At 39.8% G+C, this 25,516-nt stretch overlaps 2 protein-coding genes across 6 annotated transcripts in view; both read left to right on the forward strand.

Moving 5' to 3' along the window:
* pdhb (pyruvate dehydrogenase E1 subunit beta) overlaps positions 1–1,642 on the forward strand; it is a 16,664-nt gene extending 15,022 nt beyond the window's left edge. Inside the window, exon 10 of the mRNA XM_079808082.1 lies at positions 1,280–1,642. Within this exon, the coding sequence (XP_079664208.1) occupies positions 1,280–1,425 (146 nt within the window). The 3' untranslated portion in view covers positions 1,426–1,642. The remainder of the gene's footprint in view (positions 1–1,279) is intronic.
* A 5,637-nt stretch (positions 1,643–7,279) lies between these two features.
* On the forward strand, positions 7,280–14,108 carry kctd6a (potassium channel tetramerization domain containing 6a). Of its 5 annotated transcripts, none has more exons than XR_013815883.1 (4): positions 7,301–7,534; positions 7,799–7,871; positions 10,448–11,918; positions 12,370–13,562. XR_013815883.1 is itself a non-coding variant. In XM_079808114.1 (3 exons), exons 2-3 carry the CDS (start codon positions 7,845–7,847, stop codon positions 11,132–11,134), a joined length of 714 nt encoding a protein of 237 aa, XP_079664240.1. In that variant the 5' UTR covers positions 7,280–7,534; positions 7,799–7,844; the 3' UTR covers positions 11,135–14,108. The 5 variants fall into 5 exon arrangements, 2 of the variants coding, with proteins under 2 accessions (XP_079664240.1, XP_079664241.1); XR_013815884.1 differs by having other exon boundaries at positions 7,311–7,534; positions 10,448–12,118; positions 12,395–13,562; XM_079808114.1 differs by having other exon boundaries at positions 7,280–7,534; positions 10,448–14,108.
* The last annotated feature ends 11,408 nt before the right edge of the window (positions 14,109–25,516 follow it).

Consider the following 25,516-nt stretch of genomic DNA (forward strand, 5'->3'; position numbering starts at 1 on the left):
TGCGGGCAAATATGACCCACAACTTTGACGCATGGAAATGTTTAATTTCTTTGCCTTATGGGAATGGGATGACACTTGGGGACTTTTGTTGCATTAGCGACGTGAACACACACAACAAATCAAGGAGATGATTCAGATGTTAAAGGGGCGTAAAAAAATAGTCACGCTCGTCTCCATCGCGGTCAAAAATGACCGACGTAGGAAATTAATGGGAAATACGCAAAAATACGAAAACTCTGAGAAACTTTTGGTGGTACAAACTACAAATCAGCCACTGGGCAGAACACAAGTGCACAGCAATGAAGAGGTGACACTCTAGAATGTCAAGAGTGCAAATTAGACACACACGCACACACACACACGCACACACATACCCGCACGCACCCGCACACACATGCAAACACACACAAACACCCGCACACACACACACACACACACACACGTTTGTTTTTGTGAAATCTGAGGACATTCCATAGGCGTAATGGTTTTTATACCGTACAAACCGTATTTTCTATCCCCTTACACTGACCCTAAACCTACCCATCACACACACACACACACACACACACACACACACACACACACACACACACACACACACTGCCCCTGCCCCTAAACCTAACCCATCACACACACACACACACACACACACACTGCCCCTGCCCCTAAACCTACCCATTACACACACACACACACACACACACACTGCCCCTAAACCTAACCCATCTCTCACACACACACACACACACACACACTGCCCCTGCCCCTAAACCTACCCATTACACACACACACACACACTGCCCCTAAACCTACCCATCTCACACACACACACACACTAACGCTCAGCTCCGCTCGTCATGACGTCACACACACACATCTGGAGTTTCACTTTCAACATTCAACACTTTTCCACAGAAGGCGGAGGCCGAAAGTTTACTTGATAAAGTTTTAAATATGGATATTTTTCTAACACAAACGCGTTGATTCGCTTCAGAAGGCCTTTATTAACACCCCAGAGCCGCTGGAGCAGTTATATGACGCACAGATGCACTTCAAAAACAGAGCAACTATGAATCAAATTCTAAAGCTTGGATTAGCCTGGACTTTTGTAATATAACTTAAAATTATTAAAGTGAAAGAAGAATGTCACACACACCTCGGATGACTTGAGGGAGAGGAAATCATCACTTGCTATATTTTGCACAGAATGTAGTGTCTTATCACATGATTAATGACATACTACATATCAAATAGTCCATATTTCTTCTGTTTTTAAAGGTCCTGCCTTTAATTTCCTGGATGCGCCTGCGGTCCGGGTCACCGGTGTGGATATCCCCATGCCCTACGCCAAGATCCTGGAGGACAACAGTGTCCCGCAGATCAAGGACATCATCCTCTCCGTCAAAAAGACTCTGAACGTTTAACGTCTCCGTTTCAGGACTCATGTTCTCTCGCTCCCGCTTCAATGTTTGGGAAATAGGATGTTCTTCATCTTTCTGTTACATGGCTCTTCCCTCACTATATTAATTATTTTCTCATTTTGACTCTAAAATGAGGACGACTTCAGCTATAAACAACCAACCATGTGTAATATGCTGTAAATTCTACTGTAAGCTGAAATAAACTTTTATCACAATGGGTCGTAAGAATGATTGAAGTCCTCATTAACAAATCAAGTGTTCGAATTTTAGATTAAGTTTTGGGTTATGCCACTATTTAGACTCATTCCCTGACTTTGAGCATTTTCTCATCCGTTCAGCCGATCTCCGGGTCTGCACTGTTAGCATAGCTTAGCATAGATCATTGAATCTGATTAGACCGTTAGCATCTCGCTCAAACAGGGTTTCTGTCAAATTTAAGACTTTTTGAGACCATTATGAATTGAATGTAAGATCTATAAAAGGAAATGCAGTCACAAAATGATTCAAATTGAACAAATCGATAAACTTGCACTTCCTCATAGCTCAATCCCACCAGGATTTCTTTTTTTTTGTGATTTGAGATCGAAATTACTTTTTGTGTTGGTAATTTCCAGAAATTAGCATTTTTTTTACATAATTCGGATACCACATTTACCATATTATGCGTTATGTTCGATGCACAATAGTCACACGTGACAATAGAACAAACAAAACATAAATCTTGTTTATTTTGCTTTAGGAATAATGCAGGATCAAAAAAAAATGCATGTTGATTTTTCGTTGTATTTAGCAATCGCAGAAACATGAAAAACTGGACGACTATTAGAATAAAATCTGTTTTATGTGTCTGTGGTACAATCCGAAAGAGACGCCAATATAGTGTTGTTACGATACTGGAATATCTAGCTTCGATATTCGCTACCTAAAAAAGTATCGATATTATTCCATACCTAAAAAAGTATCGATATTATTCCATACCTAAAAAAGTATCGATATTCGATACCTAAAAAAGTATCGATATTATTCGATACCTAAAAAAGTATCGATATTATTCGATACCTAAAAAAGTATCAATATTATTCGATACCTAAAAAAGTATCGATATTATTCGATACCTAAAAAAGTATCGATATTATTCGATACCTAAAAAAGTAACGATATTATTCGATACCTAAAAAAGTAACGATATTATTCGATACCTAAAAAAGTATGGATATTATTCGATACCTAAAAAAGTATCGATATTATTCGATACCTAAAAAAGTAACGATATTATTCGATACCTAAAAAAGTAACGATATTATTCGATACCTAAAAAAGTAACGATATTATTCGATACCTAAAAAAGTATCGATATTATTCAATACCTAAAAAAGTATTGATATTATTCGAAACCCAAAAAAGTATCAATATTATTCGATACCACGGGGGAAAATCGCTGCAAATACTGTCAAATAGATATTTGTAATATAATTTATTTTTTTCGGTCCGTCTATTGAAAGTCTTGGCAATTAAACATTTCTTCTGAAGAGATCACTTTATATGATTAAGCTTTTCCTCATATATAAACGTTGATCAATTACCATTACAATTATCTCACAAATATTTGCTAACGAATTGTGTTGCAATAGCTCGCACACAGCACAAGGAAGCTTGATTTCAAATTAAATTTAATAAAATAAGAACAACTAAACAAATGACAAACAATAGCACGAATAAATACAATAGAATAAAGACACAAATGAAATCGACTGCTTTATTTCTTCAGGTAAGAAACTGAATAAAAAAACGAAGTAATCTAATTTAAAATAACATTGGATAATCTTCATTGTAAAAAATGAAATAGAGATGAATCCATTAAAGATTGAGGAGAGCGGCTGATATCGATACTGTAGAAAATGAGTATCGTATCGTTTCAGATATTATTGATATCGATATTTTTGACAACACTACTCCAATAACACTAAAGCTGATTGGCTGCAGTAGAAGCTGCATGTTGGTCTCATTTGTAGCGATAATACAGCAAATTATATTTGGACTAGCGAAAGTACCACAGAATAAAATAAAACATTCTAAAGTGCTGCAGGATTTCAGTGAGCATTAGAAGCAGCGATACATGGACGTAGGAAAATTAAGACCCCGATATTGAAGACCTAAAACAGAATTTAAGACCCCGCAGAAACCCTGACAAAAAATGACCAGAGAGTGTTGATATTTCTCCTCTTTAAAACGTGACTCTTCTGTAGTTCATCGTGTGCTAAGACCGACGGAAAATGAGAAGTTGTGATGTTCTAGGCCGATATGGAGGAACTATTCTCTCATTCCTGCGTAATAATCAAGAGCTGTGAGCCGCCCCATGGAATATAAAACAATATGGATATATAGAGTATGGATATGGATATAGTTTTTAAAGTTTTTAAAGACTCAAACCTGGCCGTCGCCATCTTGTCGAGTCACTCCCGAATAACAGAAAATGGGCAAAGAGGCGGGGCGTGGGCGGAGCTGAGGTGACGAATAACTTTAGTTATTCAGTGACGCGATTCGTGAATATCACTAAATTTGTGAAATTTTGGATGAGTGAATCAACAGTAGGGCTTTAAACACACCTCGAGTCTTTAGCGACCCACCCCATCATTCATTCCTTAAAATTAGACATTAACCTTCTTAGTATTCCTCAATCAGTTCATTTTAAAATATATAACAAGAAAAAATCATAAGACTGTTTTCTACTGAAGTATAGGGTCACGAATGAAGCGTTTCGCGCGAGTGATTTACATGTTAAAGCTACACTTTGTAACTTTTTTAGTTTATTTTTAGCTAAAAACACTTAGTTCTTTCAAAAATATATGTGCTCATTAATGTAAATTTACTTCTTTCAAGTAATAAAGTATTCTGGTAAGTTTATAATATGCCATTGTAAACACATACGGGTGAGGGTTCGAATGCGGGTCGCCATGTTGCCCCTCCATCTTGAAAGTACATTAGCCAAAGAGGGACATACCCGTAAATTCAAGCTTGGCCTTTGGTGTTTTAACACTCGATGGCTCCGTGTCCAATGTGGACGAGGTCGAACTGGAAGCCATGTTAATCTTGGACTAAATCAGCCACCGTAGAAGTTATAACGAAATCGGAATTGAGAGGAACAGAAACTAATATTCTCTGGATGGTCATATACCAGTTCACCACTAGATGGGGGAAAATATCACACAGTGGAGCTTTAAAGCAATGCAAAGACGCGAATAGACATTCTGTGGTGCGATTTGCGCGATTGACACGGCGCGAATTGAGCGTTTGCATATCCGCCAAAGTTCCGATTTTTCGAAAATCGGAACTTTGGTGGATATTCGCGCCGCGTTAACCAATCAGGAGCTTGCTCTTGTAGTGACAACAATGAGGACACAATCATATGTGGATCCCCGGAGCTGTGCGACACATCTTCATACTTTATAGAAACAGAATAAAAGGATCTTGCTTGGAAGAAAGTGAGTGAGGAGGTCGGACACTCTAAAGCGCTCTTTACTCAATTTGAGCTCTATATACACATATTGAGACTACAAGCTATAGCTAAAGCCGGCAAATTGAGCTTATTCACCGCATTTTAAAACAATCCATGTCAGCCATTTCACAACGAGAAGAAAGTCGCGTCTGGTGTGACGACTAACAGACAGCAGACAAACGGCAATCCACCTGTCACTCAAAGTGGCCACGCCCTTAATTATATAATGTAAACGAATGAGTTATAAATATATTCCCCCTCACAGTCGTCATGAAGGGCAACATTAGCCGTACAGACCAAAAGCACAGTTTGTCCCAGACTGTAAACATGTGTTCTTCTGCTGTAAAGTTGGCCATTTTAACATGAGCTCAATAGCTATGTTTCCATCCACCTATTTTTATGCGCAATTTGGGATATCGCATCAAAAAATGCTGAATGGAAACACCAAGATGCGCATAAATTCTAAAAAAACTTACGCGCTCGTTTGAGTCGGATAAATTTTCGTTCCGATACGAAAACATGCGCATAAACTACGATGGAAACGCATTTACCGAATAAATTCCTTGTTGCGCATAAAGAAAATCATGTGACTTTCGCGATGTAACAGCATAACTGTTCTAATCTTGTGTGCACAGCGTCTGAAATGTCTTTTGTCAAAGATGCTCGGTATATTTCCCTCGTAGAACTGTCTTACACGACTGCGTTCCCAAAGCGCACATCTGCCTCTGAAGGCAAGACAACACGTTTGTTGAGACGCACGAGTTTCTCTGAGACGCAAATCATTTATTATATACGAAAATGCTTTTATACAGAGGCTTCTCCTGTGTTTCTTAGTGATTTTTTTAGCGGTAGTTTATCAGGAAGTGACGATTATGTTCTCTTCGACTCACTGGATGCTTTATTCGCAAATGTTTTATGCGATATTGCATTTTTGCGCATAAATTATATTCGCAACTTTGGATGGAAACTTCGCTAGTGAGATTCTGTTCCTTCTGGAGTCTCTAGTGGCCAGTCCATGAACTGCAGTTTGACTCACTTCAGCATCGGCTTCAGGAGAAACTGCGGGAGGAGCCGTAATATCATATCAAGCAAGATGCTAACGGTCTAATCAGATTCAATGATCTATGCTAAGCTATGCTAACAGTGCAGACCTGGAGATCGGCTGAATGGATGAGAAAACGGAAACGAAAACTCTAGGGGAGTCGGAGAATGAGCAGTGTTGCTTTAAAGGGTTAGTTCAGCCAAAAATGTATATTCTGTCATTAATGCCTGAGCCTCATGTGGTTGGACACCCGTCAGACCTCCGTTCATCTTCAGACACAAATGAAGATATTTTAGTGTAAATCTGATGCTCTGAAAGGCCTCCATTGGCTCAACTTTACACTCTCAAGACCCTTAAAAGACACTAAAGACTAAAGTTACAAAGTCCATCTCACTACAGCGGCTCTACAATAACTTTATGAATCGGCGAGAATAGATTTTGTGCGCAAAAAAACCCTAAATAACGACTTGTATAGTGATGACGATTTCAAAACACGGCCTCATGAAGCTTCGAAGCGTTATGAATCAGCGAGTCGATTCAGCGGTTTGGAGCGTTATGAATCAGTGAGTCGATTCAGCGGTTCGGAGCGTTATGAATCAGTGAGTCGATTCAGCGGTTCGGAGCGTTATGAATCAGTGAGTCGATTCATGATTCGGATCGCGTGTCAAACCGCCAAACGCAAAATTTGGCGATTCAAACTGCTGATTCGACTCACTGATTCAACGCTTCAAACCGCTGAATCGACTCACTGATTCATAACGCTCAAAACCGCTGAATCGACTCACTGATTCATAACGCTCCAAAACTGCTGAATCGACTCACTGATTCATAACGCTCCAAAACTGCTGAATCGACTCACTGATTCATAACGCTCCAAAACTTCTGAATCGACTCACTGATTCATAACGCTTCGAAGCTTCATGATGCCGTGTTTTGAAATCGTCATCACTATATAAGTCGTTATTTATGGTTTTTTTGCGCACAGAAACTATTCTCGTCTTCATAAAGTTATTGTAGAGCCGCTGTAGTGAGATGGACTTTGTAACTTTAGTCTTTAGTGTCTTTTAAGGGTCTTGAGAGTGTAAAGTTGAGCCAATGGAGGCCTTTCAGAGCATCAGATTTACACTAAAATATCTTCATTTGTGTCTGAAGATGAACGGAGGTCTGACGGGTGTCCAACCACATGAGGCTCAGTCATTAATGACACAATTTACATGTTTGGGTGAACTAACCCTTTAATGAACGGGTTCTGCTGATGTGTTTTGGATGATAGAGAGAAAGAAAGGGTGGGGATGTGAGCGGTGGGCGGAGCTTCTGTCGTGGGCGTGTCCTTTCCGCTCATCCCACATTGACGTCGCTGCCCTGTCTCCATAACACACACATTACAGTTCTCTTTACTCGAGCTGAACGAGTTTCTTCAGGACATACGGGTTTCAAAATGCCCCTGTGTTTTGGGAAAGTCACAGGAAAGCGACGCGTTGTTTAAATCTCCATATTCCCGATCCCTGGACGAAAATAATCCACTGAAGAACATCAGACGAGCACAAGAGGCTGAGATCATAACACTGAACGAGGTAATATAATAACTCCACATTTTTATTCATATAACGCGATCGATTATATTTGTTTTGTTTAATTCTGTATGATTGGTCGCTGTGTTATATTTATATGATGTGTTTATATCTGGGATGCTGGGAAACCCTCGGTGTCCTTCACATGCTGCGTCATTCATTTCCCGATCGTTTCCATGGTGATATAATCAATATCACACTTGGATATGCTGGCTACACTATGAGATGTGTATAGCTGTAGTTAGTGTGTGTTTGTTCCCTATAAAGGCTGCAGAGCGTCTTCATCCCAGCACTGGAGAGGAACAGTGGCCACATGGAGAATGGAGACTGGACACACATGGTGAATATAAACCAGTAAAACACTGATAACACTGTGTGCTGTATTAATAATGTAAAACTAAAATAGTGGTTGCTAGGCTAGGTATTACTAAATGTAAAAACAGCCCACTCCTATATTTTAAGAAGTATTTTAAAGGGTTAGTTCACCCGAAAATGAACATTAGCCCATGATTTACTCTCACTCAAGACATCCTAGATGTGTGTGACATTCTTCTTTCAGACGAACACAATCTGAGTTATATTAAAATATGTTTTTATAATGGAAGCGAAAAGTGCATCTGTCCATCATAAAAGTGCATCTATCCATCATAAAAGTGCATCCATCCATCATAAAAGTGCATCTATCCATCATAAAAGTGCATCTGTCCATCATAAAAGTGCATCTGTCTATCATAAAAGTGCATCTATCCATCATAAAAGTGCATCTGTCCATCATAAAAGTGCATCTGTCCATCATAAAAGTGCATCTGTCTATCATAAAAGTGCATCTATCCATCATAAAAGTGCATCTATCCATCATAAAAGAGCATCTATCCATCATAAAAGTGCATCTGTCTATCATAAAAGTGCATCTATCCATCATAAAAGTGCATCTGTCCATCATAAAAGTGCATCTATCCATCATAAAAGTGCATCTGTCCATCATAAAAGTGCATCCATCCATCATAAAAGTGCATCCATCCATCATAAAAGTGCATCTATCCATCATAAAAGTGCATCCATCCATCATAAAAGTGCATCCATCCATCATAAAAGTGCATCCATCCATCATAAAGTGCATCCATACATCATAAAAGTGCATCCATCCATCATAAAAGAGCATCTATCCATCATAAAAGTGCATCTATCCATCATAAAAGTGCATCTGTCCATCATAAAAGAGCATCTATCCATCATAAAAGAGCATCTGTCCATCATAAAAGTGCATCCATCCATCATAAAAGTGCATCTGTCCATCATAAAAGTGCATCTATCCATCATAAAAGTGCATCTATCCATCATAAAAGTGCATCTATCCATCATAAATGGAGCAGTTATATGATGGATGGATGCACTTTTATGATGGATGGATGTACATTTATGATAGATAGATAGATTGCGCCGCACTAAACGTGTCTTTACATTGACTTAACATGTAAATCAGTCGCTTCGGTGTGAACACAGCATAACGCGTCTTCATTGGTCAGCCAGCTTTACGATGATAACCCAGCTTTACGATGTTAACGATGATAACCCAGCTTTACGATGATAACCCAGCTTTACGATGATAACCCAGCTTTACGATGTTAACCCAGCTTTACGATGATAACCCAGCTTTACGATGTTAACCCAGCTTTACGATGATAACCCAGCTTTACGATGATAACCCAGCTTTACGATGTTAACCCAGCTTTACGATGATAACCCAGCTTTACGATGTTAACCCAGCTTTACGATGATAACCCAGCTTTACGATGTTAACCCAGCTTTACGATGATAACCCAGCTTTACGATGATAACCCAGCTTTACGATGTTAACCCAGCTTTACGATGATAACCCAGCTTTACGATGTTAACCCAGCTTTACGATGTTAACCCAGCTTTACGATGATAACCCAGCTTTACGATGTTAACCCGGCTTTACGATGATAACCCGGCTTTACGATGATAACCCAGCTTTACGATGATAACCCAGCTTTACGATGTTAACCCAGCTTTACGATGATAACCCAGCTTTACGATGTTAACCCAGCTTTACGATGATAACCCAGCTTTACGATGATAACCCAGCTTTACGATGTTAACCCAGCTTTACGATGATAACCCAGCTTTACGATGTTAACCCAGCTTTACGATGATAACCCAGCTTTACGATGTTAACCCAGCTTTACGATGATAACCCAGCTTTACGATGATAACCCAGCTTTACGATGTTAACCCAGCTTTACGATGATAACCCAGCTTTACGATGATAACCCAGCTTTACGATGTTAACCCAGCTTTACGATGTTAACCCAGCTTTACGATGTTAACCCAGCTTTACGATGATAACCCAGCTTTACGATGTTAACCCAGCTTTACGATGATAACCCAGCTTTACGATGATAACCCAGCTTTACGATGTTAACCCAGCTTTACGATGTTAACCCAGCTTTACGATGTTAACCCAGCTTTACGATGATAACCAAGCTTTACGATGATAACCCAGCTTTACGATGTTAACCCAGCTTTACGATGATAACCCAGCTTTACGATGATAACCCAGCTTTACGATGATAACCCAGCTTTACGATGTTAACCCAGCTTTACGATGATAACCCAGCTTTACGATGTTAACCCAGCTTTACGATGATAACCCAGCTTTACGATGATAACCCAGCTTTACGATGTTAACCCAGCTTTACGATGTTAACCCAGCTTTACGATGTTAACCCAGCTGGTTGAGGTGTAGCGTGAGTTTGATGGTCCACCAACAAGAGCAGCACCAAATCAATGGATGCTCATGTTGAACTAAAATGTGTTTTCAGCAGAGAATCTCTTCATTCTCATTCTCTTAATGCTTTGATTATCTCCTCTTTCTGCTCTTCTGTGTTGTAGATGATGGAGACGGTGACCCTGAATGTGGGGGGCCACTTGTACACCACCTCTCTCTCCACCCTCCAGCGCTATCCGGACTCCATGCTGGGGGCCATGTTCCGCGGAGACTTCCCCACGGCTCGAGACGCCCAAGGCAACTACTTCATCGATCGAGACGGTCCTCTGTTCCGCTACATCCTCAACTTTTTACGAACCTCGAAACTGACGCTTCCATGTGACTTCAAAGAAACCGAGCTCCTCCGGAAGGAAGCGGACTTCTACCAGATCGAGCCCTTGATCCAGTGTTTAGGGGACACTAGACCTCTCTACCCCATGGACACTTTTGAGCAAGTGGTGGAGCTGTCAAGCACTCGCAAGCTGTCCAAATACTCCAACCCGGTGGCCGTCATCATCACCCAACTCACCATCACCACTAAAGTCCACGCTCTGCTGGAAGGCATCTCCAACAACTTCACCCGGTGGAATAAACACATGATGGACACCAGAGACTTCCAGGTGTCCTTCACCTTCGGCCCGTGTGATTACCATCAGGAGGTTTCCCTCCGCGTGCATCTGGTGGAGTTCATCTCCAAACAAGGCTTCACGATCCGCAACACGCGAGTCCATCACATGAGCGAACGGGCCAATGAGAACACGGTAGAGCATCACTGGACTTTCTGTAGAGTTGCGCAGAAGGTCGAGGACTGATGGACGTTAGCGGAATCGCAATAACGTTGAAATAGCGGAATCACAATAACGTCGAAATAGCGGAATCACAATAACGTCGAAATAGCGGAATCACAATAACGCTGAAATATCGGAATCACAATAATGTCGAAATAGCGGAATCACAATAACGTCGAAATAGCGGAATCACAATAACGCTGAAATATCGGAATCACAATAACGTCGAAATAGCGGAATCACAATAACGTTGAAATAGCGGAATCACAATAACGCTGAAATAGCGGAATCACAATAACGCTGAAATAGCGGAATCACAATAACATTGAAATAGCGGAATCACAATAACGTTGAAATAGCGGAATCACAATAACGCTGAAATATCGGAATCACAATAACGTCGAAATAGCGGAATCACAATAACGCTGAAATATCGGAATCACAATAACGTTGAAATATCGGAATCACAATAACGTCGAAATAGCGGAATCACAATAACGTTGAAATAGCGGAATCACAATAACGCTGAAATATCGGAATCACAATAACGCTGAAATAGCGGAATCACAATAACGCTGAAATAGCGGAATCACAATAACGCTGAAATAGCGGAATCACAATAACGTTGAAATAGCGGAATCACAATAACGCTGAAATAGCGGAATCACAATAACGCTGAAATAGCGGAATCACAATAACGTTGAAATAGCGGAATCACAATAGCGCTGAAATAGCGGAATCACAATAACGCTGAAATAGCGGAATCACAATAACATTGAAATAGCGGAATCACAATAACGTTGAAATAGCGGAATCACAATAACGCTGAAATAGCGGAATCACAATAACGCTGAAATAGCGGAATCACAATAACGCTGAAATATCGGAATCACAATAACGTCGAAATAGCGGAATCACAATAACGTCGAAATAGCGGAATCACAATAACGCTGAAATAGCGGAATCACAATAACGTCGAAATAGCGGAATCACAATAACGTCGAAATAGCCGAATCACAATAACGCTGAAATAGCGGAATCACAATAACGTCGAAATAGCGGAATCACAATAACGTCGAAATAGCCGAATCACAATAACGTCGAAATAGCCGAATCACAATAACGCTGAAATAGCGGAATCACAATAACGTCGAAATAGCGGAATCACAATAACGTCGAAATAGCGGAATCACAATAACGTCGAAATAGCGGAATCACAATAACGTCGAAATAGCGGAATCACAATAACGCTGAAATAGCGGAATCACAATAACGTTGAAATAGCGGAATCACAATAACGCTGAAATAGCGGAATCACAATAACGTCGAAATAGCGGAATCACAATAACGTCGAAATAGCGGAATCACAATAACGTCGAAATAGCGGAATCACAATAACGCTGAAATAGCGGAATCACAATAACGTCGAAATAGCGGAATCACAATAACGATGAAATAGCGGAATCACAATAACGTTGAAATAGCGGAATCACAATAACGTTGAAATATCGGAATCACAATAACGCTGAAATAGCGGAATCACAATAACGCTGAAATAGCGGAATCACAATAACGTTGAAATAGCGGAATCACAATAACGCTGAAATAGCGGAATCACAATAACGCTGAAATAGCGGAATCACAATAACGCTGAAATAGCGGAATCACAATAACGTTGAGATGCCAATTGAGCAATTACTAAATGAAAGTAATTTCGAGATGACGAACACTCCACATCTCCACTGAAGTTCCTGGCTGATGAAAACATGTTTTCTGTGGTATGTACTCGTGCAAACGTGTGTTTTATGCGTCTTCAGAAGTTTGCGGACTAAAGGAACCCACACTATACCTCATTTAGGAAAAAGTGTCATGTTTTCAAATCTGTTTATTCATTTTAACCCTCTGGTGCATTTTCTGTTTTGAAATGTTAAAAATCACCGCTTCATCAGAATGATATGAAACTTGGTGACTTTTCTATCATTAGGGATGTAAACACACAAAAAATGGGGTCATGGTTCGAGCATGATAAAAAAAGTAGCGTTCATTGTCTTCGGCCATAAATGACCCCCATAGGAAATTAATGGGAAATCGGCAAAAACACAAATTCACAGAAAAAAAATCGATATTTCTAACAAAATAATATATATAAAACTTTATAATAAATGGACTTTGAGATTTTTTAAATATATATTTAAATCCATCAACAACAAAAAAATCATTAAATGTGTTCAAAAGAGAACTGAATGCTCAAGCCTCTCCATAGAGACCTCTAGTGGTTACACACATGGTTGCAGGATTTCTGAAATAATTCCAAAAGAGGGGCTAATCTGCCTTCAAAATAAATATTTTGAAGGCCTAGTCTCTATTTTAACCTGAAATACTGCAATAATTAAAATAAAAAAATAGACCATAATTATTGCACAAATATAAAAAAATACCATCAAATCATCTCAAAATACAAAATTAAAAAGAAAAAATATTATTGAAGAAAAATAAATTGCATTGGTTTTACTGGGGTGGAGGAAGTTTAATTTTTAGGTGTACCAATGCAACCCCTAAACGAAGAGCACCAGAGGGTTAACATATAAATTGCATCAGTGTTAAATATACAGTATTGAATTGTATTAATAATATTTCTGCATATATTTTGTCCTGTTATTGTCAATGGTTTGCATGATTCTGTGGTGTCATATTTCCTCTCTTGAGAAACAGAAACATGGTTTGTAATTCTCTGAATGATTGCCTCTCTCAGCACAACAGTAGCTCTTCAGGCCAGATTTCGGAGTTTCTCATTTAAAAGCCTGACTCTGAGAGCATCTGTTAAACCCAGACCAGCTCACTGATGTGTGTTACTGTCATTAAAAACAGTAGATCATCATACATCGTGTGTTTCTGTTTGTAGAACATTTCACTGAAAGGACATTTTGTTTTAAGTTTAAGTGAATTTTGGTGCCACTCTTTCAAATGCAATAACTTGAATAAATTTTGTCTGATTTTGAAATATTTGGCTTTTTTTGAGGGGTGTGGCTTTGACCTTCTTTTGTGTTGAGAGCGACATAAACGTCTTTTCCATGGTGTTGAAACAGCAGATCTAATATACGTACAAGTCATGCAAGATTTATTTTTGCACTGAAGTATATTACACTGTAAAAAAAATCCCTGTAAAATTTACGGTAAAAAAACGGCAGCTGTGGTTGCCAGAACTTTACCTTAAAAAATACGGCAGTAACGTTTTAAGTTTTTAGGGACAGCACCATATCATTTAAAGGTTTATAATGTAATAATTACGGTTAAAAAAATGTTTTATTTTACAGTTCAAAACCGTATAATTTAAAGGTTTATATTGTAATGATTATGTTTACACTGTAAACAATTTACGGTAAAAAAAACATTTCATTAACTGAAATAATGTTAAATTACCAACCTATTGAAATACTAATATCTGTAATGTACCTTTGATAAATACGGACAACCACCAATCACAGCGGAGATGAGAATCATGTGATCGTCACAAGCAGCTTTTAAGAGGACAATACTAATATATAGAAGAGCTCAGAGTCATTCACACACACACTAAACACCATCACGGTAAAACACATGAAATTTAAAAAATGCAATAAACATTAATTTAATAACATCAGATGTAACATAAAACCCTAATGTTCATAACTGATTAGAAAAAACTAAGACGAAAGATAGTTATTGCAATGAAAATACATCAAATGCGAATCCCGCAGGAAATTCTGGGAATGTCAATTTACGGGTTTTCACTGTAAATCACACAATGACTTGTTCTTTTTCACTTCCAAAAACTGTAAATTTAACAGTATTTTACTGTAAAATTAAATGAAATATAAGGTTAGATCTATTACAGTTATTCAAAGTATATAGTACGGAAACGTTCAGCATTTTTACAGTAAAATACCGTTAAAATCACAATCATATTTTACAGTGTAGCCATAATCCTGAATATGCGTTTCTTTGTGAATTTGGTATTAAAATCACTGCAATACTGGTGTCATTTTACAGGAAACCCTCTGAAGTTTCATAAAGCACTGCTAAAAGTGATAAACATGTGAGTATATGTTGTCTGAGCTGTAATAACCCCCCCAAAAGAGGCGCTTTTAGATTGTTTGGTTATAAATTGATTGTTGAAAGTGTGTAACTCAGGCCCTGTGAGCTCTAGCACCCTGCAGACAGTTCCGGCTGTAAACACTAGATTACAGAAAACACTGGAGAACAGAGTTTAGTCTGGATCATGTGTGCAAGATTTATTCAGATGGATCTGAAGGGAGGAATATTACCTTTATTATGTAATTTCCGCCTACCCAAATACTCACATGTTTATCACTTTTAGCAGTGCTTTATGAAACTTCAGAGGGTTTCCTGTAAAATGACACCAGTATTGTGTGTTTAGAGACACTGTGTGTGTGTGTGTGTGTGTGTGTGTGTGTGTGTGTGTGTGTGTGTGTGTGTGTGTGTGTGTGTGTGTGTGTGTGTGTGTGTGTGTGTGTGTGTGTGTGTGTGTGTGTGTGTGTGTGTGTGTGTGTGTGTGTGTGTGTGTGTGTGTGTGTGTGTGTGTGATGCATATCTCCAGAAAGTAGAGACTCTAAGCTTTCAAATGGATCCACATATGAGCTCCTCAACAGACAATTAACATGTGAACTATATACTTATCAGGGTTCTTGGAGTTTAAGAGGTTAAAGGTGCTGTATGTAATATTTTTGACTGTACTAAAGCACAAAAATACCATAATGTGTTTGCAGAGATTTAGGAAACATGCGACTGATACTCATTTCTCTGATAAACAATGCTGTTATTCTGCTTTCCGTGTGGGAATGTGTGTATTAGTTTTGGTCTGTGTGACTCCGCCCACTGCCAGTTTACCCAATAGCATTCGTGCCATTTGGTGGAAAACACTGTGTATTTCAGCCATGGAAGCCAGCAAACAAACTGGGTCAGAGATCGCAGATTATACCCGACCTAAGCCTCGGGGTTCATCTGAAAAGCTCAATATCCAAAGGCGTATTAAAACGTGTCATCTTACAGTGTAAGGATCGTCGCCTTCCATTGTCCACTGCGCTCGTTTCTCTTTTCCTATGTGGGGTTACAAATTTAAGCATTGTTATGTCTAGGTTTAAATGTAATAGAATATAACTGAAAACATTATCTATATTTGTGTTTTACATTTTGTAAACTTGAGGAAATTCTAAGGAGATTACTTCAGGCTGTGTAAGTGTTTGAGACATTAAGGCTTTTGTCTTTATGCACTTCCTGACTATTTACCATGACAAGTTTAGAGCAAAACTGCCTGAGTGATTGGATTAGCATCTCTGCGTTTGAATAGTTATGCTGATTAGGAGTAGGTGATACTCTGTCTGGGCAGGTTTTCCCAAAACCTGTATATTTAATTAACATGCTTTGTTCAACCTCAATGTAACCCCTCCCCCTTTGGAATGTATATAACCTATCAGGTGTACTGTTAAATCAGACTGTTTTCGGACGACCTGCAGCACAGAGAGTTCTCATTAAAAGAATCACTTCTGTCTTGATCCGACGTCTGCTGGTCTATTCTTCAAGAAACAACTGAAGTTCACAATGGCCAACGCCAACTCTCTGGCTACCAACATTCTTCTAAATATCTTCCTTTGTGTTCAACATGTGGTGAGCAGCACATTCCAGCGCTGCAACTGTGGACATTCTCATGTGATCTTGATGGACTAACTCAAACAAACTGTCCAGATAATGCTGGGACATCTGACAGACCTGAAGCACAGGAAGGACAGGGCTTCTCATTGGTCCACAGGCCGGGCAGCCGTCATGTGACTAATCCCAGAGGTTTGAGAAACCGCCATAAACATTCTTCAGGACTTTTTGGAGTGGCCACAATGATCCATCCAAATCCATTCATAACTGTGTTTGGAAAGATTGAAACTGATGTAAACTACAGAAATTCAGCTGTTAATGAACGAATGAAGGAATGCACACTCTAAAAAATGCTGGGTTAAAAATAAGTTGGGTTGAAAATGGACTAACCTAGCAATTGGGTTGTTTTAACCCAGCGATTGGGTTGTTTTAAACCAGCGATTGGGTTGTTTTAAACCAGCGATTGGGTTGTTTTAACCCAGCGATGATTGGGTTGTTTTAATCCAGCGATTGGGTTGTTTTAACACAGAGATTGGGTTGTTTTAACCCAGCGATGATTGGGTTGTTTTAATCCAGCGATTGGGTTGTTTTAACCCAGCGATTGGATTGTTTTAACCCAGCGATTGGGTTGTTTTAACCCAGCGATTGGATTGTTTTAACCCAGCGATTGGGTTGTTTTAACCCAGCGATGATTGGATTGTTTTAACCCAGCGATTGGATTGTTTTAACCCAGCGATTGGATTGTTTTAACCCAGCGATTGGATTGTTTTAACCCAGCGATTGGGTTGTTTTAACCCAGCGATTGGATTGTTTTAACCCAGCGATTGGGTTGTTTTAACCCAGCGATTGGATTGTTTTAACTCAGCGATTGGGTTGTTTTAACCCAGCGATGATTGGATTGTTTTAACCCAGCGATTGGGTTGTTTTAACCCAGCGATTGGATTGTTTTAACCCAGCGATTGGATTGTTTCAACCCAGTGATTGGGTTGTTTTAACCCAGTGATTGGGTTGTTTTAACCCAGCGATTGGATTGTTTTAACCCAGCGATTGGGTTGTTTTAACCCAGCGATGATTGGATTGTTTTAACCCAGCGATTGGGTTGTTTTAACCCAGCGATTGGGTTGTTTTAACCCAGCGATGATTGGATTGTTTTAACCCAGCGATTGGGTTGTTTTAACCCAGCGATTGGGTTGTTTTAACCCAGCGATGATTGGATTGTTTTAACCCAGCGATTGGATTGTTTTAACCCAGCGATTGGATTGTTTTAACCCAGTGATTGGGTTGTTTTAACCCAGCGTTTGGATTGTTTTAACCCAGCGATTGGATTGTTTTAACCCAGTGATTGGGTTGTTTTAACCCAGCGTTTGGGTTGTTTTAACCCAGCGATTGGGTTGTTTTAACCCAGCGATTGGGTTGTTTTAACCCAGCGATTGGATTGTTTTAACCCAGTGATTGGGTTGTTTTAACCCAGTGATTGGGTTGTTTTAACCCAGCGATTGGATTGTTTTAACCCAGCGATTGGGTTGTTTTAACCCAGCGATGATTGGATTGTTTTAACCCAGCGATTGGGTTGTTTTAACCCAGCGATTGGGTTGTTTTAACCCAGCGATTGGATTGTTTTAACCCAGTGATTGGGTTGTTTTAACCCAGCGATTGGGTTGTTTTAACCCAGCGATTGGATTGTTTTAACCCAGCGATTGGGTTGTTTTAACCCAGCGATGATTGGATTGTTTTAACCCAGCGATTGGGTTGTTTTAACCCAGCGATTGGGTTGTTTTAACCCAGCGATGATTGGATTGTTTTAACCCAGCGATTGGGTTGTTTTAACCCAGCGATTGGGTTGTTTTAACCCAGCGATGATTGGATTGTTTTAACCCAGCGATTGGATTGTTTTAACCCAGCGATTGGATTGTTTTAACCCAGTGATTGGGTTGTTTTAACCCAGCGTTTGGATTGTTTTAACCCAGCGATTGGATTGTTTTAACCCAGTGATTGGGTTGTTTTAACCCAGCGTTTGGGTTGTTTTAACCCAGCGATTGGGTTGTTTTAACCCAGCGATTGGGTTGTTTTAACCCAGCGATTGGATTGTTTTAACCCAGTGATTGGGTTGTTTTAACCCAGCGATTGGGTTGTTTTAACCCAGCGATTGGATTGTTTTAACCCAGCGATTGGATTGTTTTAACCCAGTGATTGGGTTGTTTTAACCCAGCGATTGGGTTGTTTTAACCCAGCGATTGGGTTGTTTTAACCCAGCGATTGGATTGTTTTAACCCAGCGATTGGATTGTTTTAACCCAGTAATGATTGAATTGTTTTAACCCAGCAACGATTGGGTTGTTTTAACCCAGCGATTGGGTTCTTTTAACCCAGCGATTGGGTTGTTTTAACCCAGTAATGATTGAATTGTTTTAACCCAGCAACTGGGTTGTTTTAAGCAAACATTTACCCCCAACCGGTGGGTTAAAACAACCTAATTGCTGGATTAGTCCATTTTCAACCCAACTTGGGTTATTTTTAACCCAGCATTTTTTAGAGTGCATGACTGATCTTTTTTCCATCATGTTTGGATTCTGAATATTGCCAAAGGTGTTCTGGTGGTGGTTTGGAAAGTTCTTCCAAAACGCACAAGTCCTGAAAAGTGAAGCCCAAACGTTCTGATTTCTGATCGCCCCCAGGTGGCCGGACGGAGTACAGCTCATAAACTCCGCCCTCTCCATGGAATCGAATGGGACGTGGGACAAACTAAACAAATTACACTTCAAATAATTTTTTTCCAAAGATTTTAAGTAGTTTTTTTAGTTCTCTGATCAAAGTCCCAACTGTGCCAACTGACTTTTTTGGGGATTTTCAGGAGGTTGAAGCTTTTACGTTAATTTCTACATTTCCATTGTGGTTTCGCAGTAAACCGTACCGACCAATCCTGTGGGAGTGTGGGCGGGACTTGATACCTCGGCTCCACTTCACGCGGGCTCCAAGATGTCCGCGCATTATTTGGACAATGGGGGTGTGACGTCATGATTGACAGCGTCTCTGAACGAAGTACTAACAGACTTTTTTCGGGATTTTCAGGAGGTTGCAGCCAGTGTTAATTTCGTTGATGAATAATTTTCGTCATAATTTTCGTCAACGACCTTTTTTCACTGACGAAAACGAGACGATAACTAAATAAAAACTAGTGTTGGATGACAAAAACTATGCCGAAAATCTACTGTCATTTTGGTCAACTAATAAAAGTGAGAGGAGAATAGTGAGGTTAGTGAGGTTAGTGAGGTTAGTGAGGGTGGATTAGGGCAGAGATGGGGTCAGAACTGATGATCTGAGTCTCAGATGAACACATTTAATCTGAACTGATCTAACCTCTGGAAAACACAAGATCTACAGGCTCACACACACACAATCCAGCTCCAGAGTGGCTCAATCAATAACACACACACACACACACACACACACACACACACACACACACACACCCAATCCAGCTCCAGAGCGGCTCAATCAATAACACACACACACACACACACACACACACACACACACACACACACACACACACACACACACACACCCAATCCAGCTCCAGAGCGGCTCAATCAATAACACACACACACACACACACACACACACACACACACACACACCCAATCCAGCTCCAGAGCGGCTCAATCAATAACACACACACACACACACACACACACACACACACACACACACACACACACACACACACACACACACACACACACCCAATCCAGCTCCAGAGCGGCTCAATCAATAACACACACACACACACACAATCCAGCTCCAGAGCGGCTCAATCAATAACACACATTTATGACACACAATTGTTTATGAACTAATGCTGATGAATAATGACAGTGTTAACTTTATGATGTTTATATAGTAATATGTTTTAGACGGTTGTAACGATGCATATTTGATCTCCTGAACTTGAATGAGCTCCTGCAACTGCAATAGAGGCGCAGACATTTCAAAATAAGAGTCCTGGTGTATTTCCAGCTTGTTTATCATTAAAAGTCACGCATTATATATTCGTTTTTGCTTACACAATAAACTGTGTTTAATTTAATTCCCATTTAATTCAAAGTCAGGAGGAAAGAGCAGTATTAGACACATATTCAATAAAGTATCAGGGTTATAATAGTTCACTAAAACCATTAAAAAAATCTTCATTACTTGAAATTAAATAAATGTTAACTGAAATTAAAAAAAATTATTTGAAGCTTTAGCTTAATCTGATATGGCCTACTGACTAAAGCAGAAATACAATGTTATAAAAAACTATATAGATGATTTTAAAAAAGTGAATTGAGCTCTTTCGTGTATTTTTAATGTCAAAAACAAAAGGATGTAAAAATGTCAGTTCGAGTGACAGTCGGTTATGTGACGCTTAAATGCTTAATGTAGTACAATTGAACTAAACTCATTAGATTTTAGGAGACTAAAACTAGACTAAAACTAAAAACAATTCAGGCGACTAAAATATGACTAAAACTAAATCAAAATTTGCTTTTACATTAATTTCTACATTTCCATAACATAATTCACACTGACATTGTGGTTTCGCAGTAAACCGTACCAACCAATCCTGGTTGACTTGATATTACGGCTCCACTTATCGCTCACTCGGGCTCCAAGATGGCCGCCTGTTGTGAACTTCTGTTGTTTCTTGAAGTAGAGACCAGGAGAACTTGGATCGTTTTTCAGCAGGATTCTTTATTGAGAAAAACTTGCTGTCTTTCCGCTGACGTCATCAAGTCTGACTAAAAAGGTTGTACATTGTATTTTATCTATATTTTAGGGGGAGGGATTATACAGCAGGGGAGTAGACATTCAAACAAAGGAATGCATATGTTGTGTAGGTAAAGGACACACCTTAGACATAACAGTGTGACCCGTCCTAATTCACTCAGCATAACAGTGTCATTCAAACGCAGAGATGCTAATCCAATCACTCTAAACACTGAACTTGTCATGGTAAATAGTCAGGAAGTACATAAAGACAAAATACGTAATGTCTCAACCCATGGGCTGATTAACTTGATCATGTTAGAATGTAGTCAATCTTTACCTTAAAGGGTTAGTTCACCCAAAAATGTAAATTGTGTCATTAATGGCTGAGCCTCATGTGGTTGGACACCCGTCAGACCTCCGTTCATCTTCAGACACAAATGAAGATATTTTAGTGTAAATCTGATGCTCTGAAAGGCCTCCATTGGCTCAACTTTACACTCTCAAGACCCTTAAAAGACACTAAAGACTAAAGTTACAAAGTCCATCTCACTACAGCGGCTCTACAATAACTTTATGAAGACGAGAATAGTTTCTGTGCGCAAAAAAACCCCTAAATAACGACTTATATAGTGATGACGATTTCAAAACACGGCATCATGAAGCTTCGAAGCGTTATGAATCAGTGAGTCGATTCAGCGGTTCAGAGCGTTATGAATCAGTGAGTCGATTCAGCGGTTCAGAGCGTTATGAATCAGTGAGTCGATTCAGCGGTTCAGAGTGTTATGAATCAGTGAGTCGATTCAGCGGTTTGAATCGCCAAATTTCAGCAGTTTGGCGGTTTGACACGCGATCCGAATCATCATTCGACTCACTGATTCATAACGCTCCGAACCGCTGAATCGACTCACTGATTCATAACGCTTCGAAGCATCATGAGGCCGTGTTTTGAAATCGTCATCACTATATAAGTCGTTATTTAGGGTTTTTTGCGCACAGAAACTATTCTCGTCTTCATAAAGTTATTGTAGAGCCGCTGTAGTGAGATGGACTTTGTAACTTTAGTCTTTAGTGTCTTTTAAGGGTCTTGAGAGTGTAAAGTTGAGCCAATGGAGGCCTTTCAGAGCATCAGATTTACACTAAAATATCTTCATTTGTGTCTGAAGATGAACGGAGGTCTGACGGGTGTCCAACCACATGAGGCTCAGTCATTAATGACACAATTTACATTTTTGGGTGAACTAACCCTTTAAACTGTACCACAATATATTTCAAACATATTAATACATTTGTAATCTTAAAGTCCCATATTTGGACATTGGCGGCTTCACTTTTCTACAATGGTAGAGAGGGAATGTGCGTCGTTCTATGGGTGGGCTACACTCTGCGTGCCAGTAGCCAATCACAACACTGGAATGGAGAAGCCAAATTGTAATCTCCTTCTCATTGGACAGGGATACGCTTCAACAGACTGCAGTGAGATGAATGAGTCTGAGATTATCCAGGAACAGAAAGGCCGCCAGTGATCCAGACTCGAGCAGGACGGCGAGGCATGAGCATGAGATCTGACAATGGACACAAGACTAGACTCAGGTGGAGAATAACGAGCTGCAGGTGCGGCTGGGCTGATTAGCTCGTCAGCACGGTTGGTCGCTAGGCAACACTGACGAGCAATCAGACCAAGACATGTCAGAATGAACACACACACTCCTCTCGCCTGCGAACGTGAGACAGAAACCAGTCCTTCCAGAAAAATGCGGCTTTTTTTGTGATTGTTGCGGGCAAAAATCCTTGATTATACGGCACGTTTTCTTAAAAAATGCGATGGAAAATGCGGGATATTTATGCGATAAAATTGCGGGAACTTGCAAAAACTGCGGTTTGATGAAAAGGAGAAAAAAAGCACTACATCACAGAAAGTGCTGGGAATATTTAAGTTCTCATCTTGTTTTATTGAAGACTTCAATTTTGTAATTTTGTAAAAATTTACAAAACATTGAGTCAAACAAGTTCTGCAGCTTTACAAAAGGAATATGCTACAACTTCTGAAAAAATGAATAAATAACTTCCTGTTTTACAGAGGTAGCTTTACAAAACAGACATTTGAGTGCTTCCAATGCACAAAGTGCAATCTCTTAAAGGGTTTGTTCACCCAAAAATGTAGATTGTGTCATTAATGACTGAGCCTCATGTGGTTGGACACCCGTCAGACCTCCGTTCATCTTCAGACACAAATGAAGATATTTTAGTGTAAATCTGATGCTCTGAAAGGCCTCCATTGGCTCAACTTTACACTCTCAAGACCCTTAAAAGACACTAAAGACTAAAGTTACAAAGTCCATCTCACTACAGCGGCTCTACAATAACTTTATGAAGACGAGAATAGTTTCTGTGCGCAAAAAAACCCTAAATAACGACTTATATAGTGATGACGATTTCAAAACACGGCCTCATGAAGCTTCGAAGCGTTATGAATCAGTGAGTCGATTCAGCGGTTCAGAGCGTTATGAATCAGTGAGTCGATTCAGCAGTTCAGAGCGTTATGAATCAGTGAGTCGATTAAGCAGTTCAGAGCGTTATGAATCAGTGAGTCGATTCAGTGGTTCAAAGCGTTATGAATCAGCGAGTCGATTCAGTGGTTCAGAGCGTTATGAATCAGCAAGTCGATTTAGTGGTTCAGAGCGTTATGAATCAGCGAGTCGATTCATGATTCGGATCGCGTGTCAAACTGCTGAAATACGTGACTTTGGCGATCCAAACCGCTGAATCGACTCACTGATTCATAACGCTTCAAACCGCTGAATTGACTCACTGATTCATAACGCTCCAAACCGCTGAATCGACTCACTGATTCATAATGCTCCAAACTGCTGAATTGACTCACTGATTCATAACGCTCCAAACCGCTGAATCGACTCACTGATTCATAACGCTCCAAACTGCTGAATCGATTCACTGATTCATAACGCTCCAAACCGCTGAATCGACTCACTGATTCATAACGCTCCAAACAGCTGAATCGACTCACTGATTCATAACGCTCCAAACCGCTGAATCGACTCGCTGATTCATAACGCCCCAAACCGCTGAATCGACTCACTGATTCATAACGCTCCAAACCGCTGAATCGACTCACTGATTCATAACGCTCCGAACCGCTGAATCGACTCACTGATTCATAACGCTCCCGAGTCTCCATGACAGAGAGACGAACGAGGATTGACCAAGTTCTGAGTGTGTGACCCAGAGAGGAAGAAGACAAGCCTTCGAGGTTTCTTCGTCTGTGTGGTCCAGATTTTAGGACCCAGGATATCTGCATCCCACAGAGCTTCATGTTCAAGGCTGTTGAAACAGATTCCAGCTTTTCCAGAGACCTTGGCATTGTTGTATATTATCAGAATATGATTTTCTAGTTTACATTAGAGGTAATACAGCTGATGATAGTTAAGTAAGGGATAATCCACGATATAGAGGCAACGAACCGCCCAACACGTAGCAAAGGGTGTCCTCCGTGAAGTGTATTAAAATCATTTAATGCAAAGCTAGCCGTGGATTATCCTGCTTATACCATAGTCATTTGCTAGCATTGACAACATAAAGCTGTTATTGATGTCTGCCAGGATAAAGCTGATGGTTTTTTCATCAGTCACGGCTCGTTGGATCCAGCATTCTGCATGCTTTGATAAAACAGTGCTTAAGATTACGTTTATTTGAATTAATTTAGAGAGAAAGGGAGAGAGGGATTCATACCAGCGTCTATTTCGAAATGACGGTGTTTCTATTAACCCATGTAATGAGGCTAAAACTTGTTTTTGTCCTCTCGTGATAAATCATTCCAAAAATGATGTCACGTATGTTGGTATGTTTATGTATATCCCATCCACTGCACTAGCCATTATTATTAATGGAAGGAGACCAATCATTAATAGCAAGGAAAGCCCCTTATTCTTGAGCATCACGTATGAGGTGTGTGTGTGTGTGTGTGTTTCATGATCATTTGTGGCATTTCTTT

Source organism: Gobio gobio (assembly GCF_949357685.1).
Source record: "Gobio gobio genome assembly, chromosome: 24".
NCBI lineage: Eukaryota > Metazoa > Chordata > Actinopteri > Cypriniformes > Gobionidae > Gobio > Gobio gobio.